The 21,361-nt window shown below is 38.6% G+C and overlaps 1 protein-coding gene across 2 annotated transcripts in view; it reads right to left on the bottom strand.

Annotated features, from left to right (window-relative positions):
• ATP8A2 (ATPase phospholipid transporting 8A2) overlaps positions 1–21,361 on the bottom strand; it is a 270,602-nt gene that overhangs the window by 88,971 nt on the left and 160,270 nt on the right. For both annotated transcript variants that reach the window (XM_057366714.1, XM_057366713.1), the window contains 6 exons: positions 18,872–18,946; positions 16,106–16,228; positions 14,994–15,072; positions 11,806–11,867; positions 11,404–11,460; positions 6,963–7,070 (listed from right to left, as the gene is read on the bottom strand). In XM_057366714.1, the coding sequence (XP_057222697.1) occupies positions 6,963–7,070; positions 11,404–11,460; positions 11,806–11,867; positions 14,994–15,072; positions 16,106–16,228; positions 18,872–18,946 (504 nt within the window). The remainder of the gene's footprint in view (positions 1–6,962; positions 7,071–11,403; positions 11,461–11,805; positions 11,868–14,993; positions 15,073–16,105; positions 16,229–18,871; positions 18,947–21,361) is intronic.

Raw genomic sequence — 21,361 nt, 5'->3', positions numbered from 1 at the left:
GGACCTGCTCAGCACTGCTGTGACAATACCATGACTCTTTTCCACAGTTCCTACCTTCTGACAAGAGTGGTGGTATAAAAACACCAGCTCAAGTGCTGCAAATACCCAAATGAAAAATTACATTCTACAGGCCAAATGGGTGCAGTTTGACTTCTTGCACCGACTCAAAAGCCTGAAGGCTCTCTCAGAAGCAGCTGTATTTGATTGCTCTTTGCCTGCCACATCTGCCAGCAGAGAAGCAGCACAAGATACCATGGTTGCTGTCAGCTTTTGAGTAAACAGGAAAGCCATGGGGTCCAGGCTGTTCCAACTGACCCACAGCAGCAGCCAGGGTACTTGGAAAGGCTGCAATCCTTCCAGCCTCACTACTCCTGGACCCTGTGTACCTATGTTTGTCTTAAAACAATGTAAGAGAGATCATTTCCACTCCTCAGGGCTTTTTGGATCAAATTTTGACATAATACAATCAGGAGTTAAAAATGATCTCATGAAACATATACTGTGGGGAGGAAAGGGAATAAAGGTATGTTTCAAATTGATCTGGAAATATTTTCCCATGTGAAATAGTTATGCTTGTCTCTTACAAAAATGAATTCCACTAGCAAAGGAAAGAAACAGTGACATGGAGTACAAATTAAGCTAAACAATCAACCTTGCACAAACAAAACTCCTTTACAATATGTAAATTCAAATAAAAATATAGCATGACCCTTCTGTGCCCAAGGAATGAAGGTAAAAACAACATCCCAACCAACCCCCAAATACCTGCTATTGGGCTTACCTGCATTCACAGAAAACAAAGTGACTTAAGTGTGACCAAAGCAAGCCATAAAACTACTAATTCCAACTCACAGTCACCCCCTGCCCTCTGGGATAGATCCCATCTGCTGCACCTCTTACTTTCTAAAGGAGTCACAGCTTCATGGCTATGAGAGTAAACACTCTTTTAAAAACCATCTTATGTATACAATTACCCTGCCACCTTCCTCCCTTTCTGTCCTATTAATTATAGGAATGGCAGTATACTGGTCTACTTTCCTGTCTCTCTCTCTCATGGCCCTCCTCATCGTGCTAGATTGTTTAAGCAACAACAGCCATGACTGTTTGGCTTCTTTGCACTTATTAAACAGAAAAACAGCTTTTACTGAGATGCACACAAACCCTTGTCATACATGACAAACCCACACTGCAGAGCTGTTTGGTTTCCCTCCTTAAGTTTCTAATGCAGAACACAGCCTACATCAGGAAAGCTCTGATCCAATATGGCAAGCCATACGTTCTTAGTTTGTCCTTGGTTGTCAACAGAGCTCAAAACACAGACTTTTTTAGTAGACATGAGTATTAGTACACGCTGCCTCTGGTACAGTACAGTAGCTGCTCTTGTATATTTAAAAGCCAGCTGCTTCTAATTGAGAAAATATGGAATAGGATATCTTCCAAACTTCTTTCCACAAACTTGCAACAAGGCTTTGCTCCTTCTAAATATACGAATAAAGTTATTTGGGGAAATTTTGAGGGACATGAAGCAACACTGAACTCCAAATTGAAAAAAGATGAAACTTCTGAAGCTCAGTCCATTACTACAGAATGATAATTCCATCCTGAGTGAAGGAGTTTGTTCCTCGACACTGCTCTTCCCCACTCCAAAGGCAGTAAATCTGGGTAACTGGCCAATTACACAAAAATGTAAATATTCTGTGTTTCTATGTCAGCTACTGAGTAGCATTAACACTTGTTAAGGATACCCATCTCCAAATGGACATTGCCCAGAGAGTGTGGCTAATGTCCAGGTTACACCCCAACATGGAAGAAAAATCAGCTGACCACCAGCCTGCAGGTAGCCATTCACAACCACTCCCTTCCCTACTGCTCCCCATCTAACACATTCACCTGCTGGCCACAGCTCTTCTGCAGGCCAGGAATCAAGAAGTGAAGGTGAGCACATGAAAACTCTAGAGAAGCCCGAAGGCCAGCTGATCGCCTTGCTCACACTGCCAGTTCCCAAACCTTAATGAGTACTCATGCTTCTGCCTTAACCCTATTTTCACATGGCTCTATATAGGAGATGCCAGCACAATGCTGGGCACAGCTGTACATACAGTCCTGCTTTAAAGCCTTTGTAAAGTATTTCCTAAGGAGAAATTAAGTCTGGGACATCGTTTAGAAATATTTAGAACAGGTTTGTGTCAGAGTTGCCAAATAGGTAAAGGGGCATGTTTTTGGGGATTAGTCTGCACAAAACAACCATGCTTAATCTATTTGTTTCCCATTTAGGACTTATAAAAATACTCATTTATCTCCATTTTTTCATCTTTGTGGTGTATGATATAGTACAACACAACGCCAGAAATCTACAAGTGAGAGATTAGTTTCTGAAAGCCATGTGGACTCATAAAAATGAGCCCGCTCCCTCAACAGATGCTTAAAAATATATGCATGCTTCATTAGTCTAATTTGTCTGCTCAGAGCCTAGTCCAAAACTGCAGAAAATGTTCCAAAACCACATCAAGTGCCACAGAGGCCTCTCTGCATAATAATAAAAACAAACATGATCAGCAGGCATTAAGGACCCCAATCTGCAGGCCAAGTCTACTTTGCATGTAACAGCTGGATGAAGCATTTTCCCTAACCAAAATGTTGACACCACAATGTAATGTGCAGCTGATTGCAGACAAACAAACCGCAATCAGAACAGCCAATTTTCTAACTAGCACCAAACTGTGGAAATATGAGAAGCCAGTGAGAACAACAACCAAGACCTCTGGAAAATGATTCAAATATAGAGAGTAAGACAAAAATGTTCTGGAAAACTCAAAAATGTACATTAAGCTGTCAGCTTTGCAGCATGGATTTGAGAGGGCAGTAATGTGAAACCTGTTTATTTCACTGCAGCAATGATTATTATCTTGCCTCCAGGATTTTTGGGGTTTGTTTCGTGTTGTTTCCAAGTCATGTAAACCATGAAGTTTTCTCACATGCTTCGGTAAGAACTCAATCAGCAAGATTTCAGAGCCTTTCAGATCGAAGGCCAACTACAAAACCGACCACGCAACCCAAACCCATCACACTCTCTTATCTGTATCAGCTCTCTCTCTCAAAAGCCAGCAATAGTGCAACAGCCAAGCCCATCAAGTTAATGCCATACATACAGAAGAATGGGGAGATTTTAAAAGAGCCATAGATGTCTTCTTAACAAACAACTAATAAAAGCAAGTACTGCTACTGTCACATTACATGGGATCAACCACAGACCTCCATTACTGGGATCTTTTAAAAAGCACCTTTAATCCAGGTAAAGCTCATGCACAGGTTCTTTAAAGGTCTTCATAAGCAGACAAATAACCTAGCAAGAATTTGACAGTTTAACTGGAAAAGACGTATCTTCTGTCAAGGATGTGCAGAGTGCTAGGAAATGAAAGCTTGCCATTATAGCTATGAAGGTGGCTCTTATGCGGAGCTGTTTCAACCACACTGGTGATAAAATTATTTGGACTGTGATTTAATGAGTCTTCTCTCAAATACTGTTGTATAAAGGTAACTGGGAAGTACAGCAGCTCCAACTTCAAACTCTCCAGCTGTGAAGCCTCCCAATGACATGCTAAGATCAATATCATTCACAAACCCTGGCTTTGCAAAATGATCATACACAGTACAAAGCAAAAGTCTAAAAAATTAGAAACACTAACCTGCAATTCAGAATAACCACAACACACATCCCTCTCTAAACCAGACTAAATCCCCCCTCCATTGGCCAGAAAGAATGAGACTGATACTCATCTTCCTAAAGGTATTTCCTTAATGGTAACAACAAACAATGAGACAGACATAACACATATTAAGGTAAATAAAATGGAAAACAGAAATCACAGCTAAGTTCTTTCATCATCAACAACAGCAGATGCTTCAGAGGGATGATAGGAATAGCCCTTTCCTGCCACCTCTACTCTGCCTTAAAACATTAAAAATTTCAGGTGAGGAAAGAACATACCTGTTTTTCCTCATCTTAAATAATGATCAAGACTCAAAGCACGATCACTTTCATAACATCCTCCTGTACACATACACATGCTTTCAGGTACAGGTATTTAGGCATGTATGTGGGTGGGAATACCTGCACACACTTTAATCCCATACTTTTCCCATGAATATTATTCCCATTAACCTAAAATACGCTTCAATTTTGATGAAGAAATCAATACAAGAACACAGTATGAGAAGAATATTTCCCATACCATGTATATGGCGTATGTAAGAAATAAGCACAAATTTTAGCCGTCACTACTCCCTTCAGGACACCAAATCTTCAACCACAGGCAAACAAACAAAATACACAAGATTACATGAGGGCAGGACATGATAATTAAAAACGAACTCACATCCTTAGAGCAGCACATTTCTATACTACTTCTTCTAGTTAATGAGCATCAAAGTGAGTAGCTATTTTTATGAACACAAACATCTAATTGTTTCCAAAAATTTGTGATGGTAAGTCACAACTACCAAGAGGTGGGGAAGGGTTCATACATTGTACAAAATATCATTATCTGGAAGTCACCAGTTCCCATTAAAGCATATTGGCTCTAAAGGCAAGACAATGAAAAGGTACCAATTTTTCGCAGTGTCACTGTTCTCTGCAAATATTAAAAAAAAACTTCACTTGAAAAAATACAAATACTCAGATAAGCCAAGAGAGCTACCAAGGGTTTCCTTGTTCTTACATTATTATTTCTGATACTATTAAAGAGAAATTTTGTGTCTGAAAAGGTTCCCCCAAAACAGTTTGCTTCCAAAGTACCAGATGTAATACTACTGGAAAATTTCTATTAAGGACTGTATAAATTTTAATCACAGCGTTGTCTTATGTCACATGCATTCCATTATGAATACTGTAGTGGAAACAGAAGAAATATGCTGACTCTTGGACAGGAGAGAATAAGTAAGTTGCTTTCCTTTGTCCTCAAGGAGGAAAAAGGGTATTATTTTCCTTGTGAGAATGCTCAAGATGTTATGGTCAACAGAAAGGAATAATTAGTGCAAACAGTATAACAAACCCCAGCAGAAACAAAGCATCATTTCACATACTTAGAAGTCTGCTATGCCTCATGCTGACATTTGGTGAATTGACAGAATAAAAAGTTTTGCACCTCCTAAGCCTTCTACTGGTGGCACAAAGTCCTGGCTGGCACAAATGCTCATGATTATTACAGTTAAAATCATCTCCCTTCAAGAGCTATTAGATTTGCATAGTATGAGGATATAAAATATCCTAGAGATGAGTTTATTTGAATAAACAGTGAAGATAAACACTTTCGTAAAGACAAAAATTATTTTCATCTTGGTAAGATTTTAGTACCATTTCTCAAGTCATAGTGTCAGAAAATCAGAGCATGAAAGCAAAGGTTAAATACAAACACTTTCTAAAAACATACTCAAGCAAAAGCAAAACCTTATTAACATGAAGGTTTTGTTCCAAGACTTGTGGTTTTATATGCTGGAGCAAACATCGATGACCAACACACCATGAATTTTGCTTAAATTGCAATAAAAAATAAGAGTCACTTCTGTGGAAAAAAATAAACCAAACCAAAAAAAGACAACAACAAGCTGAAGCCTATAGTCTGACCCTTTATGTTTGAAGCAACAGCTCACCATATTGTTGGTATTTTAGAAGTCTGACAAGTTAATGGCAGCACTAAAGTCTGCTGTGGAGGACAAGTTGCTCACAACTCTGCACGATACTGAAGGCAAATTCCTGCCCAATACATGAAAATGTGATTTAGAGCTACTGATGCTGGAAGTGCTGTGAGACATGTGAAGATCACGAAGTCTGAAATACTATCAGAGGACTCAGGCTTTGTTTGTCAGACACTTGCTGATCCCAGCCTGTCATCTGTCAGTCTCTGCTGTAAAAAGCTGTTCATGAAAATGTATTATACCCTCCATTATCCTCAGTGTTTTAAAATATGTATTAAGCCAGAGCAACAACAAATTCATGCCTGACTGCTCTTGTTGAATACAAACATGGGAGTAATCTCAAAAATCTAACTGGCTTGCCAACACTTGACTTTTTTATTATTATTTTCTAGTAGACAAGGGCATCAATCTAAGCATATTTAGCCAATTTGTCAAAATTATTAGATAGCTTTTCTTCTTTCTGCATAATGAACCACATACTTGCATTGAAACCTAAACATATTACCAAATACATTTTTCTGGTAAATTTGAAAGCAGTTTCACCTCAACAGAACAAATTTTTATTATACATTTATTAAATCCTTATTTGTTACAATTGTTAATTGTAATCCCCTTATTTTAAATACGCACAAGGCTCCTGAGTGATTTTGACAGACTTGCAATTTGATCTTCTCACCACAGGTTGAAATAATGACACTGAAGGAAAAAAATTCACCACCTGGAACTGACATAGAAGGAACAAATCCAAAATTCCTCCAATATCATAATCAGTAACACATCAGCTCCCCATCTGCTTCTGACCATCTCATCCTATTCTTAAGGCAATTCTGTTTATTTGAAATGAATGATGGAAAAAAGCAACAATGTGAAAGCAAAATATATGGAAAAGAAAGAACCCATGACCAAACAAAAACCCCCAAACAAATACAGCATTTTGTCAAATACACAATGTCTCACCAGGACTAGACACTAATAAAAGAGCCGGTCCCACTGCCATCACATTGAACTGAGAATTGTCATACAGTATCCACAGTGCGTATAATCCTGTATGATGTCACTTTGGGGGAGAAAGAGAGTTCTTCTCATGGGGAGATTAAACTAAATGAATACAGGGATTAAGAAAAGGTTAAAATGAAGTCCAAGCATTCTCACTGGAGGACAGCTCCTTTCCAAGCACGGTGTGAGTGCTGAGGAAGCGAAGCAGCAGCACTGGCACAGCAGGGCGCTGTGCTGGGCTGCTGTCCCCAGAGCCAGGTGTTGGTACTGACCTGTCCCAGCATGTCCGGCGCGATGGGGAACGTTGGCCAGATGGCCGAGTACACCCCGAAGAACACGAGCCAGAGCAGCATGCTTCCCCAGACGGCCAGGTGACTGAACTGCCAAGGAGCAGGGAGAGAAGGAGAGTCAACACACGGCATTTGCTCCATTCACCCAGCCCAGAAGTGTTTCCCTGCTCAGGTCTCTGTTGGTCTCACTCAGACCTGTCTGCCGCTCTTGGTTTCGGGCCAGCAGCACAGGTTGTTCAAACAGCATAAACCAGTTCTCTTTAATCTCTGCCTCACAACAGGGCAGACAGATACTCTTCTCAGCCAATCTATCTTATTTGGAGCTCTGAAAACTCGTCAGATTTTCCTTGGAACCATGATTTCTCTCATCTAGTTCCTGCATCCTGTCATGCGCATGCCAGATTCAACACATAAATCAAGACAGAAATTTTCAAAGGCACAGGGCAAAGTTCACATGGACAAATCCCCTTTGGCAGTAAATATATACAAGTCCCATACATCACTCACCTTTCACAGAGGAAGACTCAGTGTTGTGCAATACACTATCACAATCAACATCTACTGATCAACTTTGCTATTAATTTGTTTTAAAGGTGTTCTAATTGACTTATAGATATGCAATACAGTTTATATCTTTACTGATTCTTTAGTCTGTAGACTCACTAAGGGAAAATAGAAGTTCTATTAAATGACCATGAGCACGTCCAGCACAAACTTCTTCTCAGTTGCATTAAAGAAAGTAATTTTTGCTACACACCCAAACTGTTTTTTCTGTACAGGATGATTTAAGTTGTTTTACTTTTACACTGCAGTGGATGCAACCAGTAATTTCAGTTGTAACAAGCAACTGAGCTCATTATTGCCTCCAGCCTTTTTGGGATGCCAACAACTCCTGTGGCTGATGACTTTGGCTCCAATTCAGAGAAGTACCTGCATAAATCTTATTTGCTAATTACATATGAGTTCAGGAACATGGGAATGAATTCACACACTGGTCACTGTGGTTCAGCTCTCGGCTTCATATTTCCTACTGGATGATTATGTCTGTTGACTTTTTGAATGGTATGTCTGAGAACCAAAGAAGTGTCTGAGTATTGTGTTCTGCTTGCTGTGAGATAGATACAACCTTCCAGAAGGAGAAGAGGTTCCTAATCCACAACCACTGAACATCCTCAGTGCTGTGTCTCCAGCACAGGCAGTGAAAACAAACAAGCAAGGAGCCTGCAGCACCAGAGCAGACTGGCAGATAGCTGGGATCAGCCAGAGGCTCTCTCAATGTAGAAGCACTCATCCGACAAAATGTCAGTGGCAATGGAAAGAAAGCTCTTCTAGGCACTCTCAGAAAACTGGAATTTTGACTTTTGCTCAACCCTGAAAGTTGCTGGGCTAATAAGCAAGACTTAGGCCCCTTCCTGAAGAGACACAGTGGGCAGGAAGATTTGTTTTCAAATTTTGCTGTTTATTATGTTTCACCCAGGAGATCTGACCTACAACTACTTCATTAAAAGTAAACAAACAAGAAACAAACCAAACAACCAAAAAACCAACCCCAAACCCCCATGTAACAAACAGAAACCTCTAAAATACCCACATACATGCTTGATTCAGTTTTGATGTGAAGAAAACTAAGAAACTGAAAGATTAATTTTTTTAAAACACTTGGAGGAGAAGAGAGGCTAAAATCCTTCCAGTCCATTTACTCTTCTAAAAACTAGGGACAATTGATGTCAAGGTTCTGACTAGAATCCCTGCCCAAGTGAGAAACAGTTGTGCTCAGCTCCCCAAAGATCAGGTACTGCAAGGCTGCTGCAAGAGCTCTTCTTTAAAAAAAGTCAGCCCCATGCAATGGCAGAACAGCACCAGCACTGCTTTCTGAAAAGGATGTGATACCTTCTCTTGTGCCACAGCTTTCCTCTCAGACAAGTGGACAGAAGGCTCAGGATAGCTTGGACGGGTGCTTCCCTAGCCCCTGGACTTTGTGATCAAAATCAGTAACAATAAAAGCAAGCAGAGAAAGCAATCTCAGACATAGCCTTATTTTGCAGGAAGTGTATTTATGTGGTGAAATTACATCAGGTTTTTTGTCTCGCTCAGATTTTTCTTTTCATTCTGCTGGTAGGACAGTTTTCAATTTTGCAACTCTTCACCCTTTCCAGCTGAGCAGACTTCACTCATTTTATGCTGTCTTTACCTTCTTCTCATGGTTGTCCCAATCATCTCACCTCAGGCTTGTATCTGCCCAAATTGCTTCTCTGATTTTAAAAGAGCTTCTGTATTCTGGAAGAGCCCTCCTTGCCCTGCTTGAAAATGTTCCTTACACACTCACCCACCCAACCTTTGCACTGTTGATTCTCCACTGATGTCTGTCATTTACCCTGGAGAATTCATGAGCAAAACCAGAAGCGTCTCCATCAGCAGTGTAAAAGGAATGACAGAAACAAATCAAATTTCTTGCATACAAACTAGACAGATGGTGTGGCTCTCCCATGTGCTCTGCTTATCTGAAATGGTTCATACAGTGTGGAAAAGCAGTGTGAAGAAACTGTACTTGAGAAAAAGCCTACTGCAGTGTTCCAGATAGGCAACATGTAACATGAAGCTACTCCACTTAACTTCAAGGTGTGGATTTTATTATGCATTGTGTTACCACTTCTATCAAAGCCTTTCTTTCCACATTACCTACTGGATTTAGCAGGCTCCCAAACACTTTGACTACACTATTTATTTAAACCTTTCTGCTGAAACCATCAGGTTCTCCCAAGTGGCAGTGTCCCTCTCACTCTCAAGAACAAATTGCCTGTTACCAATCCACGTGATGATGGACAAGAGGTTTAACTCAGTGTTGTAAATTTAATACTCTTCAAGTAACCTAATGATGCTCTGTGTGTTGATCCACTCACAGCTGAAACTATAACCAACATCAGATTCCAAGACAATGAGAGTCACTGTTTCAAGCAATGGGACAGCATTTAGAAGCGGGAAAAATTTAGAAAAAAGTTCATTCTAAACACAACTGTTCTGTGAATAACAATAATTTCTCTATAAAATGCCAGTGTTATAGAGCCCAAACATCTACTAAACATTGTGGTATCTTTTAAAATGAAGTTTAGAAATCAGGGGATCATGCTTATCCCCAAGTGACTGAAAAGACACCCATAACCTATCCTGGGAAGAGGAGAGAGGAGAAATCAAACAATTCACAGCAAAACAGAATCTAAAGAAGCTCACATACCTTCAATGCACACTTGGCTATATGCTCTTCTAGTCCATGAAGGATTAACTTAAGGATTTTTGCATTTTAAAATGTTGATATACAAGGTTGATATACAGAACTGATGCACAAGCAACAGTTAAAAACCCCAATTTTTTTTCAGATGAGAGAATGAGGCAGAAAATATTAGCATCTCCCTAACAATTAAATAATCCATACAGATAGTATTTCATCTTTAAAAATCAGAACTGACATCAGCTAATTAATCTTCACAATTCCTCTGGGAGGAATGAAATAAAACATTTTACAACTAACAGAAGCAATGAGGTTACAAGATCTAAGCCAAACCCTCCAAGAAACTAGCAAAATAAGAATATGAGTCCCCAAAACAGCTTGGCCTTGAAGGCAGAGAGGGCTTGTTCTTTATACATCGTGAAAACTGAATTCCCATAAAGTATTTTACTGATGTGGAGAAACAGGGACTCCATCAAAATTAAAAAATTAGTCTTTCAGAGGGGCTAGGGGAAAGAAGAGAAAGGTGTTGTTTAAAGGTTTATCAACACAGGAGCAACCCCTGTCCCTGTCCCCTACAGTCTTTGGAGCTCACTGCCCGGCTGGATTCTGTCATCTACCAGCAACAGAGCACTTGCTCACTGCAAGTAAATAGCTCAAATCAAGGAACCAACTTAACTATTTAACATCCTTATTACACAAAAAAAGGGTAAAAAAAAAACCAAACCAAAACAAAACAAAAACCCCTCAACCAACATGAAGTCATCACTAGTTCTTTTTACCAGCTTCATGGATGTTTTCAAAACCCAGTTGTTTATCTGTGGGCAGACATCTTCTGTTCCCTATTGCATTAATTCTGAAGTAACTATAAAATATAAAAGATAATTTTCTTGATATATTTTCTTAAGCAATTACAGCAGTATGTTGATCTCATGTAAAATTTTCTAATTTTTAAGTAGTGATGCTGACAATGCACTTTTAGTATACTCTTCCCACTTCTTTTTCATCACAGATATCGTGTCATCTACCAGTTCATTCTTCTCACATTCTGTACTTAGGGAGCTTAGCAGTCTATCCTTACATGAAAGATCTAATTAAAACTCTGAACTCCCAAATGATTTTTAGCACTTCTTATCTGTATCAATACTCATTAGGGAGGAAGGTGTGATAATAAAACAAAAGACACTGCAAAGTACTTACTCTAGTCCATGCAGTTGTTTCCAAGCCGGCTTTCAGACACACAGTGACAACAACATACTGCAAGGGAAAAAAAAAGGAACAAGACAACTTCATTACTAAGTCTCTCATATTCTAAGGTGTTTACAACCCAATCTCCCCTTTACACCTAAGAATCTACTACCATTTAGCTAGCAATGCAGAAACTTGGCATTGTGGGATGGGGGAAGGACATAGCAGAAGCTATTTTTCATGCATGTCTGGGAAAGAAAAATTAAAAGGAAGAGGGAAAACCATGCACACAGCATCAATTTGATTTCATTTTGCTCACACACTTTCTTCATGTTTATACCATTTTCTCGTGGTAAACAAAAAAGTCGGAAAGAAATTCTACCATTCAAAAATTACTGGGATACACAAACTTACAGTGTAAACTATGTTTCCAACAAATAAATAGTCAACTCCCTGTCCATTTGTGAATACTGCATCTGAAAGAAGAACATAAAAGTGATCACATTTGTTAATAGGTTTAGCAACAGAATGGACAAACTAACAAGGAGATTTTCAGGAGAAAATAACTGCACCCAACCTTGCCTTTTTGAACATCTAAAAGCACTCTTAGAAGCTGTGATGCGATGGTAATGCAGGAGTTGTGCTCAGCCATGATGCTCAGATAGAACACACAGGCACAGCCCTGGCTGCCAGAAACTGACCTAGCAAAAGGGGAAGTGTTCACCAGACCCTAACATGTAATCTGCCCCTAAGAGCTTAGGTACATCAGTGTCACTTTTTCTGTTGCTTTCTGTCCTGCACTACATATTGTCATCTCTAACAAAACTTACTATTTGTGTGCCTGTGATGACAAAGCAGTAATATGCTGGCTGATTTGTGTTGAAAGAGAACTGAATTAAGAAGAGCAGTGAAAGCTTCATCTGCAAAGGACATTTATAAATATCTACAATATCTCACTGGAGGTTAGCTCAGTAACTGAGCAGTATTTGGTCTCCACCCACCCTTTCTCTATGACGTGTGCACAAGGGTAAGTACATACATGTTAAACTATCATTTGGAAGAGCCAACCTTGGCAATACTTCAAATGCCATTTAGTCTCTCTTAGCCCTTGCTGAACCAAACAGAAACACCATGAAGACACATTCAACCATCACGCGAATGCCAGCTGAACTTGTACTTACTGCAGTTTTCAAGCATTACTCAAGCATGAGAAGTACTGCTATTTTCAGGTTTTAAGACAACTTCCAGGAAGATACATGTACAGCAGGGAAAAAAACGCTCAAGATAAAACCTTGGACTCATTCCTAAACACATACAGCCTAGCACAGTGAGCTCCTACTGTGACAGTAACATTTCGCTAAGAGTTATTTGCAAAACTGGATCTAAAGTTCTAAAACAAAGGTGCACTCCAGGATCAGTAAATTTTTAAGCCTATGAAGAGTTCCTGACCTCTGTGGTGAAGACTCTGCCAGCTTACTGGTAAAAACCCTATATATTTAGTTGGTGCAGTTAACCCAAGCTACTTGTTTTGATTTTCTTCTACGATGGCTGCATGTGGCTGTCTCCAAAGAACACACAGGCTGTGAACATTTTCCAGAAGTTGCTAGTGCTGTATCCCTGCTTTCTTTTCAATATTAACTAGTAAGAAATAGCAGCAGATAGACTAGTGACTAACACTGCAACTGGGGCTAAAGCCTGAGACAGCTGGGTTAGGAATTGGCACAGTTTCTAGGCACTGGCATCTGCCTCAGCCCAGCTCCTCCGCAGTGACTTCAGGCATTCACCACATCATTCACAGAGACACACCAAAATTTAAGTCACCCTGCTTGATCCTCTGGTGTCAGTGAAAAAGGTGAAGGGTGCTCAGGAATTCAGTCTCCCGTGCTCAATGAACCCTTCTGGTGCCAAAAGGCTCAGTTTATTAAAAAAAAAGCAAACCCAAACAAATATGAGTTTTGATAGAATAAGCTGACATGACACAGCCATAACATCACAGCATAGCATAACATCACAGAGAACGTTTCAATACTTAAATAAATTTTCCTCTAAGTCTCAGCCTTTTTTAAGTTATATATTTTAATGTAATAAGTTAATGTCTTTATTTTCAGTGATTTCCATGATCTTTCACTTTGGGAGACTACGTTGTCCTGAAAGGAATGATATTTGTAGTAATGAGAACAGCAGGAAGCTCAGTGAACATTCATTTCTGAAGCTATACAAGTGCCCATTCATGGACTAGATGTACTTCACATTCTAAGGAACCTGAGAGGTTAAAAAACACTCCATTGTGAATGGCACATTTTTGTCCCTGGCACTGAAATCCTTCTTGCACTTGGAAATGCAAAGAAACTTGAAAATTCATTCCTCTCTGGGAAAAAAAAAACAAACTAAGCAACATATTCAAAGGAACTCAGTTACCCTCTAAGCTGATATTTCAGTCTTATAACTCTAATTGTTGAAATAAAAAGCACATTACCTATTTAGGAATGGGAAAAACATTTATGGAAGACTATCTAATTTTCTTTAACTATAATCACTGTACATGTCAACCTAAAATTTCTGCAGCTGAATTTTAAAAAGAGCTATTTGAGATTAACATTTGTCATAAAAACAGTGGAACAGAACAACAAAACTCGTCAAATCAACATAAAAACCAACCGACCATAAAAACCCCTTTCTCACAAAACTGAACCTTATTTTAGCTCACATACAGAGGAAAGGGAAGTTGCTTTCTTATATGGTCCATCAGCCAGCGTGTGAAGTTCCCACTGAGGATATAATACTGACATTTTACTCAGCCAAGCAGAGAAACATGAACCTAACCCCCACAAGTATCTTTACCACCATGCCTCTGATGTGAGCATTCATCTTCCCTCCCTTTCCATTTCTTTCACCTCCTCCCTAATTAATCCATCCTGGATTTGCTTAAAATCCGTGCTTTCCAGGAAAGAATTTCACTTGTGAAAAATTTATGATTTTTGATAAATATTCTCTTCTCCACCACCCCTAAATTCCTCGTCTGATCTAACCCTGTTTCTTGCCACAAAGAACAGATTTCCCATGTTTTTTCCCACCCACACAACTACATTGGAAAACTAGGTAGGAACCATATGGAATTAACTAGTCCCTGAAATACCATGTAGTTGCATTACCCTAAAAAGCAAGGCTTAATAACCCTAATTTGTACACCAAAAAGTCTCATTTCCTCAATATCTCTGACTCTTGATCCAGTTTTCTTCCATTCCAGCCAATTCTTTTTTACAGTACTGTGTTTTGGAATGGGAGAATTACAACAAGATATAAAGCAAACAGTTGTAAAGGGAAAAAAAAGGGGGCATTTTGTAGAACAACATTCAGTATTTGGGTAGGACATTTTAACAAAGCAGCAGCTTCATTTTTCACATATTAAAGTCACTATATGAACAATAATTATGTTAAATTAGAATAATTTCAGAAAGCCACCAGACAACTCGCCAAGTTGAGCAGCTACAGACTACTGAACTGTCTGACAGCATTATTTTCTTGGGACTTGTCACGACCCCCCGTTCTGCAAACACACTGGGTTCTGTAAGACTGAACATAAGAAATAATGAAGCCCTTACCATGCTCCAGCACTTTCAGTGGAAACCAGAAAAGAATGATGGAATGGATAAGGGCATTGATGCAGTGACCCCAGAAAACCTGAGGGAAAACAAATCAAGTCATCAGTAAAGTCCAAAACTCTTGACCCCTCTCTAACTCCTAACAAACACATCATTGTGTAGTTTTAAGTCAGAAAATGTTTGTCCTGAAGTGAAATACCTAAACTTCTCCAGGATCTATTTCCTCCTACAATTTCTGCTCTTTCACAAGAAAACACTGGACCAACTTGATCATTTTACTCTACCAACTTAAAACATAATGGGCAAGCACGCTTCAATTTAAGATTTTTATTGAAATAAGGCAGACAGATAGAGACAGCTTCATTTAATTACCTCAAAGAATAATTTGAAGAGGAATTCAGTATCATGAAATGATCCATTTTCATCTAATGGACAAATACTTTGTGCCCCATTGTTTTTAACTTGCAGGTAATGCCATTTTGCAAGAACTAGAGCTTTATATACTCTACAATTTCCTCTCCAAACAAAGCTAGACTGATTCAGAAGGACATTTAGATGTGTTTACTATGGAATAAAGAAAGAGTACCAAATGTTGGCATTTTCCAGTATCTAAATAGCAAAACAGAGCAAAATGTGTTCTTCAAAGCTCGGAAGTCCAAATAAATCAATTCAAATTTTATTATCGAAAAGAACAACTGGAATACAGCTATACTATGGAAAAGCACCCTAGCAGAGAGTGTTATGAGAACATATATATTAAATAAAATCCAGGCAATGGTATCCAGTTCCTATAGAAGTGATACATTCATGACTTATCAGTAACTATGAATTGAAAAATCATACTTAGATATGAATCTAACTTTGAATCAATGTTTATGGATATTTTAAGACGAGTTTCAGGTGAAAATCCAGAAAATCTTTATTTATAAACAAGGATATTTTTTATTTAAATAAAAAATAATCCCTTGGAAAGAACCGGGATGCCGAACAATCACTCTCAGTGACTAGCATAAAGCAGAAGTTGCAGTGGGAAATAAGTTATTTTCTGACAAGAAAAATCTGGAATGTAAGAATGCTTATGTTTGTTCTTGTAGTAACCATATTCCCCTTACCCTTGTGTTGAAACCATCTGCATTTTGAGTGATTTTGTATAGCTGTGGAAATCTAAGCATGCTATCTTGAGTACACGATCGTTCAAAAATTCCCAGAGTAAAGGGTGGCAGCGCTGTGAAAATCTGCAAGGAAAGCAAATACTAATTGAAAGCAGCTCTTAGTTTTAAGTGTATCTCATATAATGTTTCCTTATCTAGACAACAACAAAATTCCTACAGACTTCAGGGAAGACTTACTATTACCTAGCATGTTATTTGACACAATTTTCAATGGTCCAAACAAGTCCAAACATTATTTTCCCCAATCTGTAACTCTCAAATATTGACTTATGAACAAAAGAAACATGAAAGAAAATTCATATTAATAACCAATAAGCTTAAACCCAAGAAGTTAAGCATCTGAATTCTGGTTTCTGATGCACCAGCTAATCCAACAAGGGTCAGACACATCAGACTGCAAAGGAAAGACAACATGTATTTTATAAAATAGCCTTGTGGGAAAGAGTTCCAATATAGCTGCAGTTGTAGCCTAATTAGATAGGCAACGCTTAACCAATGCTAAGTTTACAGACTGAGCAAATGTGGAAATCACATTAAAAAAAAAAATACTGAGAAACAAAGGCCATCCTGCATTATGGTACTTTGGGGATTCCCCTGGCAGGCATGAACTGATAGGAACAAATTAACTGCAGTGTGTGTCTGTGCTACGGGCAGACGCTTGCATGACCAAGCCTCGGAAGCTTTCCAAGGCAGGCAGCAGGACTCTTTGCCAGAAGCAGAGTAAATTAGCCTCCACTGACTTTGACATTGCTGCTCTTAAAGTGTTTCCAGGATCTGAGGCAGCTCATTTAAAGACAGCTTGGGTATCCATGTTTCTTGTAGTGCAGGCACAGACTGAAAGTAACACCAGGGTGCAAGTTGGAACACTAACCTTCATTCACTTCCTTTTACATTAATAGTTTAAAAAACATCACTTTTAATCCTATACATACACGCACATATTTTTAACAGTTTGAGAAGTGCTCTGGAAGTTAAGGGGCAGGTTGGAGCTATGAACTGTTTCTAGGGCATATGCACATTTGCTGTGATCCCCACCAGCAGCACGCTGGTAGCTGGGGAGCAGACAAAGAACAATGTGAGAATCAGTAATTACAACCCTCGATCCAGCAGGAATTGTGCATCTTCTCTCACAAAGTGTTCAACCAGATGGCTAAAATGGCAGCGGGCTGAGGGTACAGAACTGAAATGAGAGCACTTGTCCAATATATTCCAAAGAAGACCATGTTCTCAAACAGCTTTAATTTATTTCCCCAGGTTTCTCGTGTTTATTGGGGCATTTACATTCTCACTTGAAGTAAATCTTCTAATGATTATAATTACAAAGACAAACCTCCAGTGTGAACCAATGCTTACAACACTACTATGATTTCATATAATTTCAAATTTTATATTTTAATGAGAGTACCAATAAAATAAAGGATTAATCAGCACAGAAGAGAGTGACTTAGCTAAAAGCACTTCAAAATCTAACCCTTTCAAATTGTGGAACTTCCTTATATCCTACTAGCACTTGATTCTCAATGAGTTCACACAATTAATTCTAATTTTAGAAAGTACTGACCTTACAAAACAAGGTTTAGTTTCTGATTATAGAAGATGAGTTTTATCCAGAAGCTTTAGGTAGTGTAGATAGATTCATCAAATGTGGTTTAAAGATAATAGATGCAAATATCTCAACAGGAATGACAGAGGCTGCATAACAGTCAAGAAATTGGGGTGAAGAGAATCAAGGGAATGATAAATCCTTGAATAAATATCTTCAGCTAAGAGTATGAAATCTTATGAAATATGGGGGTTTGTGCCATCATTTTTAAAACTAATCTGACAGAAGTTAAGTGTTTCCATTAATACTACTCAGTGATAATTTGCTGGCTTTTTCTGTATTAGCATATATTTGGAATGAGTTTTTTAAAAGAAAAAAATTAAATTTGCTCCCTTCAAAGAGACTCTTCAACACTGACTGCCCTAGAAGCTCAAAAATCCAGGCAGCAGGCCACTTGTCAGTAAATTACAAAGGTAACTCTGCTGAAAACACCAGCACAGGTCTATGGTACGCTATGGAGCTTGGTTCCAGAGATCTTTCAGACCACGATCTCTGTGATTGATTAAATAGCATTACCAATTAAAGTAATACAGTCAGTTTGGCACTTTGCAGGCCATGTTGAAAATCAGAAACCACTCCCAGACTGACAAATCCTGCTCTTGTTTCAAGTGCAACATGCTGGTGATGAAAAATGCGGTGACAAAACTTTACTTTCTGTACCTCATGTAGCACAAGTCAACCCAAAGCAACTGTATAACACTTCTTTCACTGAGCATCTAACTCTACTGGGTCTGAGAGGAAAAAAATTAATCAAAATTCAAAGATTAGGAGTATTTTGAGCATGAACTGTCAGCAAAGTAATCAGTACAAAACACTGAAAATGCTGTCAAAGAGGAAATTAAATTCCACCTAAAACCTGCAGTTTTATGCAGGCTATATTAGGCTAAACATCTGTTTTCAGGGTGCTCTCCAAAATTTCTTTTTGCAATAAAAAGATAATTTGAAATAATTTTTTTCCTGCCTCAGAGTGGATTCAAAATGGCTTTTACAAATGAGCTCACTTTTCCTGACATTCATCTAGAAAAGTTACCTGTGAATGATGGGACACAACAAAATCATACCAAACTCCCAAGCAGTATCAAGTCAAAACATGTAGCACTTACCACATTATACAGACCAATGCACCATCGCTCAAATAAGATCTGCCCAGAAAATCCATTAACAAAAGCGAACCAAAGCTGAAAAAGAGACAAGTTACAAAAAGCTTTAGATAACTCCTGCAGTACACACTGCCATTTACAGTAGAGGAGAAGGATATGGAATAGAGATCACCATCTGGAAACAGATGTTTGTCATGCTCTAAAAATAATTATCAGCAGTGCCAGGCAGTTATTTTCAAGTCCTACATTTAAAATACTGGAAGAGTACTCCTTGTTTAAAATAAAATACTCAGGCTATGGAGCAACTTGCTGCATTTACATCATTACTCTAAAAAAATATTTCTAAATATTTAAAATACTTCCAAATCCTTATCAGTGGCAAATCAACGTGCTTGAAGCCAGAAGACAACCTCATTTCCATCATGGTTGGCACAGACCAGAATTTTCATGATAACTATGCTTGATGGACATTCTGCTTAACTTTTGTTGCATTTTTACAGTCCCAGAATTACAGTGATATCTACTTGCCCATTACATGATTATGATTATAATGTTATTGTCTAAATTCTTAAAACATGATTCTTTAATAAACTATCAATTTAGCAATTAAAATTGGAAGAGGTTACAAAAACAGGCTGCAGAGTCTTCATCCTTTAACAAATTTATAAAACCCAACTAGGCAAGCCCTGAGCAACCTGGTTTGCATTCAATATTCACCCTACTTTAAACAGAGGGTTGGACGAGATGGACTCCAAGCTGCTTTCCAGCTGAGAGGATTCACTAATGACACGATCCCAGGAAACAGCTTTAAGCCTCAGTGCATAAGTAAACTCTTTTCAGCCTTTACTTGGATGCAGCTTCTTTGAGCCTATTAATCTTGCTTAAGCACCTTTTTAAAGCAGGAACTGCTGTACTGGCTAGAAACAAAGTTTCTTAGTGGGCATTGAAAGAAGCTTAGGAAACAATATAACAAAGAAGGGAAAGATAGTTTACCAAGCAAATTGGAAACTGGAAGAACAACAGCCATTTAAGGGTTTCTGAAATAGGTTGCATGTGATATCGTTGCACTTATGAGACAACAAAAGATTTCTATTAATTTGTGGCTATAGTCCCTTTAAACATCCACAATATACCACATTACTTAATTCAAATTAATTGAATATGGAGTGTGAGAACACTCCCTCAAACCACACTGTTTGAACATATTTTGTGTTGCATTTCCTTTACAAGTTCACATTGCACTGGACGCACCAGGTATTGCAGAGCAGTCAAGGGATAACCATGCCCATTCCCTTCCCACTCCCTGAGAGCCCACAGCACTAAGTGCCAGGTGTCTTTTCTGACACCATCCTGTCACTCATTTGGCAGCACTCTCCTATCAGCATCATTTATTCTCTGGCTCACTAGTGCAGTAATAGTGTCCTAGCAGAGCACCTCAGATAACAAGTAGTTAGCTGTACATCATCTGATCCTTTCTCTGCTCCCACCCAAAATGGATATAGAATAATTGGGGGGGGGAACCAACAAAAACCAAACAGAAAGAAAATAAGTCTGCATCAAGACATATCACTGCTTTCATAAAAGCACTATCAAAACAGACCAGGACTCTAACATGGAACACAGGCAACTTAATGGAAGATTAAAGTATTTACAAGCTTGGAAAGAATAGCAAATAGCTGTTCAAACAGGCACTGCTGCAAGACATGAAATTCACAAGCTACACAAAAAGAAAAAGTGAACCCTTTTCATGCTATAAATGTCTGGTCTACGGAAATGTCTGCTAGATGATGCTGTGGATGCAAAAGGCAATTTGAAAAAAATCACAGCAGGAAAACTGGAGACGAGATGAATCTGCCAAAGAGCTACCGCTGTTCACGAACCAGAGACCAGGTTAGTTCAACTCTTATTTCTATACAGCTGTTCTTACAGCTATTATACCACCATTCTTGCTTAAAATCAATCATCAGTTCTAATGCACTCTGTGTTCAAGAAAGAAACAATGACACTGATTCCAACTCATCAGTTCATAGCTATGCTTTGGACAGCAGGTCATCTATTTAAACTTACTTCCTGTAATTTTTTAGGCCTTCAGCTGCTCTTTTGAGTAGGGAGTTTATACTTACTTTTCATGATATTATTCTGAAGTTTGCAATTTTCAATACCTACTACCCTTCTTGCAGACTGCAGTTTACAAGTGCCTTGTAAGCTTTGTTAAGGGCAAACAGCTTCATTCCTTTACTGCATAGCTGAAACGCACCAGCCCAGTACAAACTGCAAAATATTTCTTAGGTTTCCTTTAAAAAGTGCCTCTTTCTTTCCTATAGCCAAACATGCATTCAATTAAATAAGCCTTTAAGGATTCACCTCACCAGCTCTGTCCAGAGAGAGAGACATGCTCTACATCCCAACTTTTTATTATCAGTTCTACTGTATTGATGCCTTGAAGGAATACTCACTAAATGTTGCTCTAAGGACACAATTAATGGCCCAAAG

This window comes from Malurus melanocephalus, unplaced genomic scaffold (assembly GCF_030028575.1).
Source record: "Malurus melanocephalus ecotype Western Australia unplaced genomic scaffold, MMel_1.1 scaffold_70, whole genome shotgun sequence".
NCBI lineage: Eukaryota > Metazoa > Chordata > Aves > Passeriformes > Maluridae > Malurus > Malurus melanocephalus.
The sequence above is the reverse complement of the archived record's forward strand: the minus strand, read 5'-3'. Positions and strand labels throughout refer to the sequence as shown.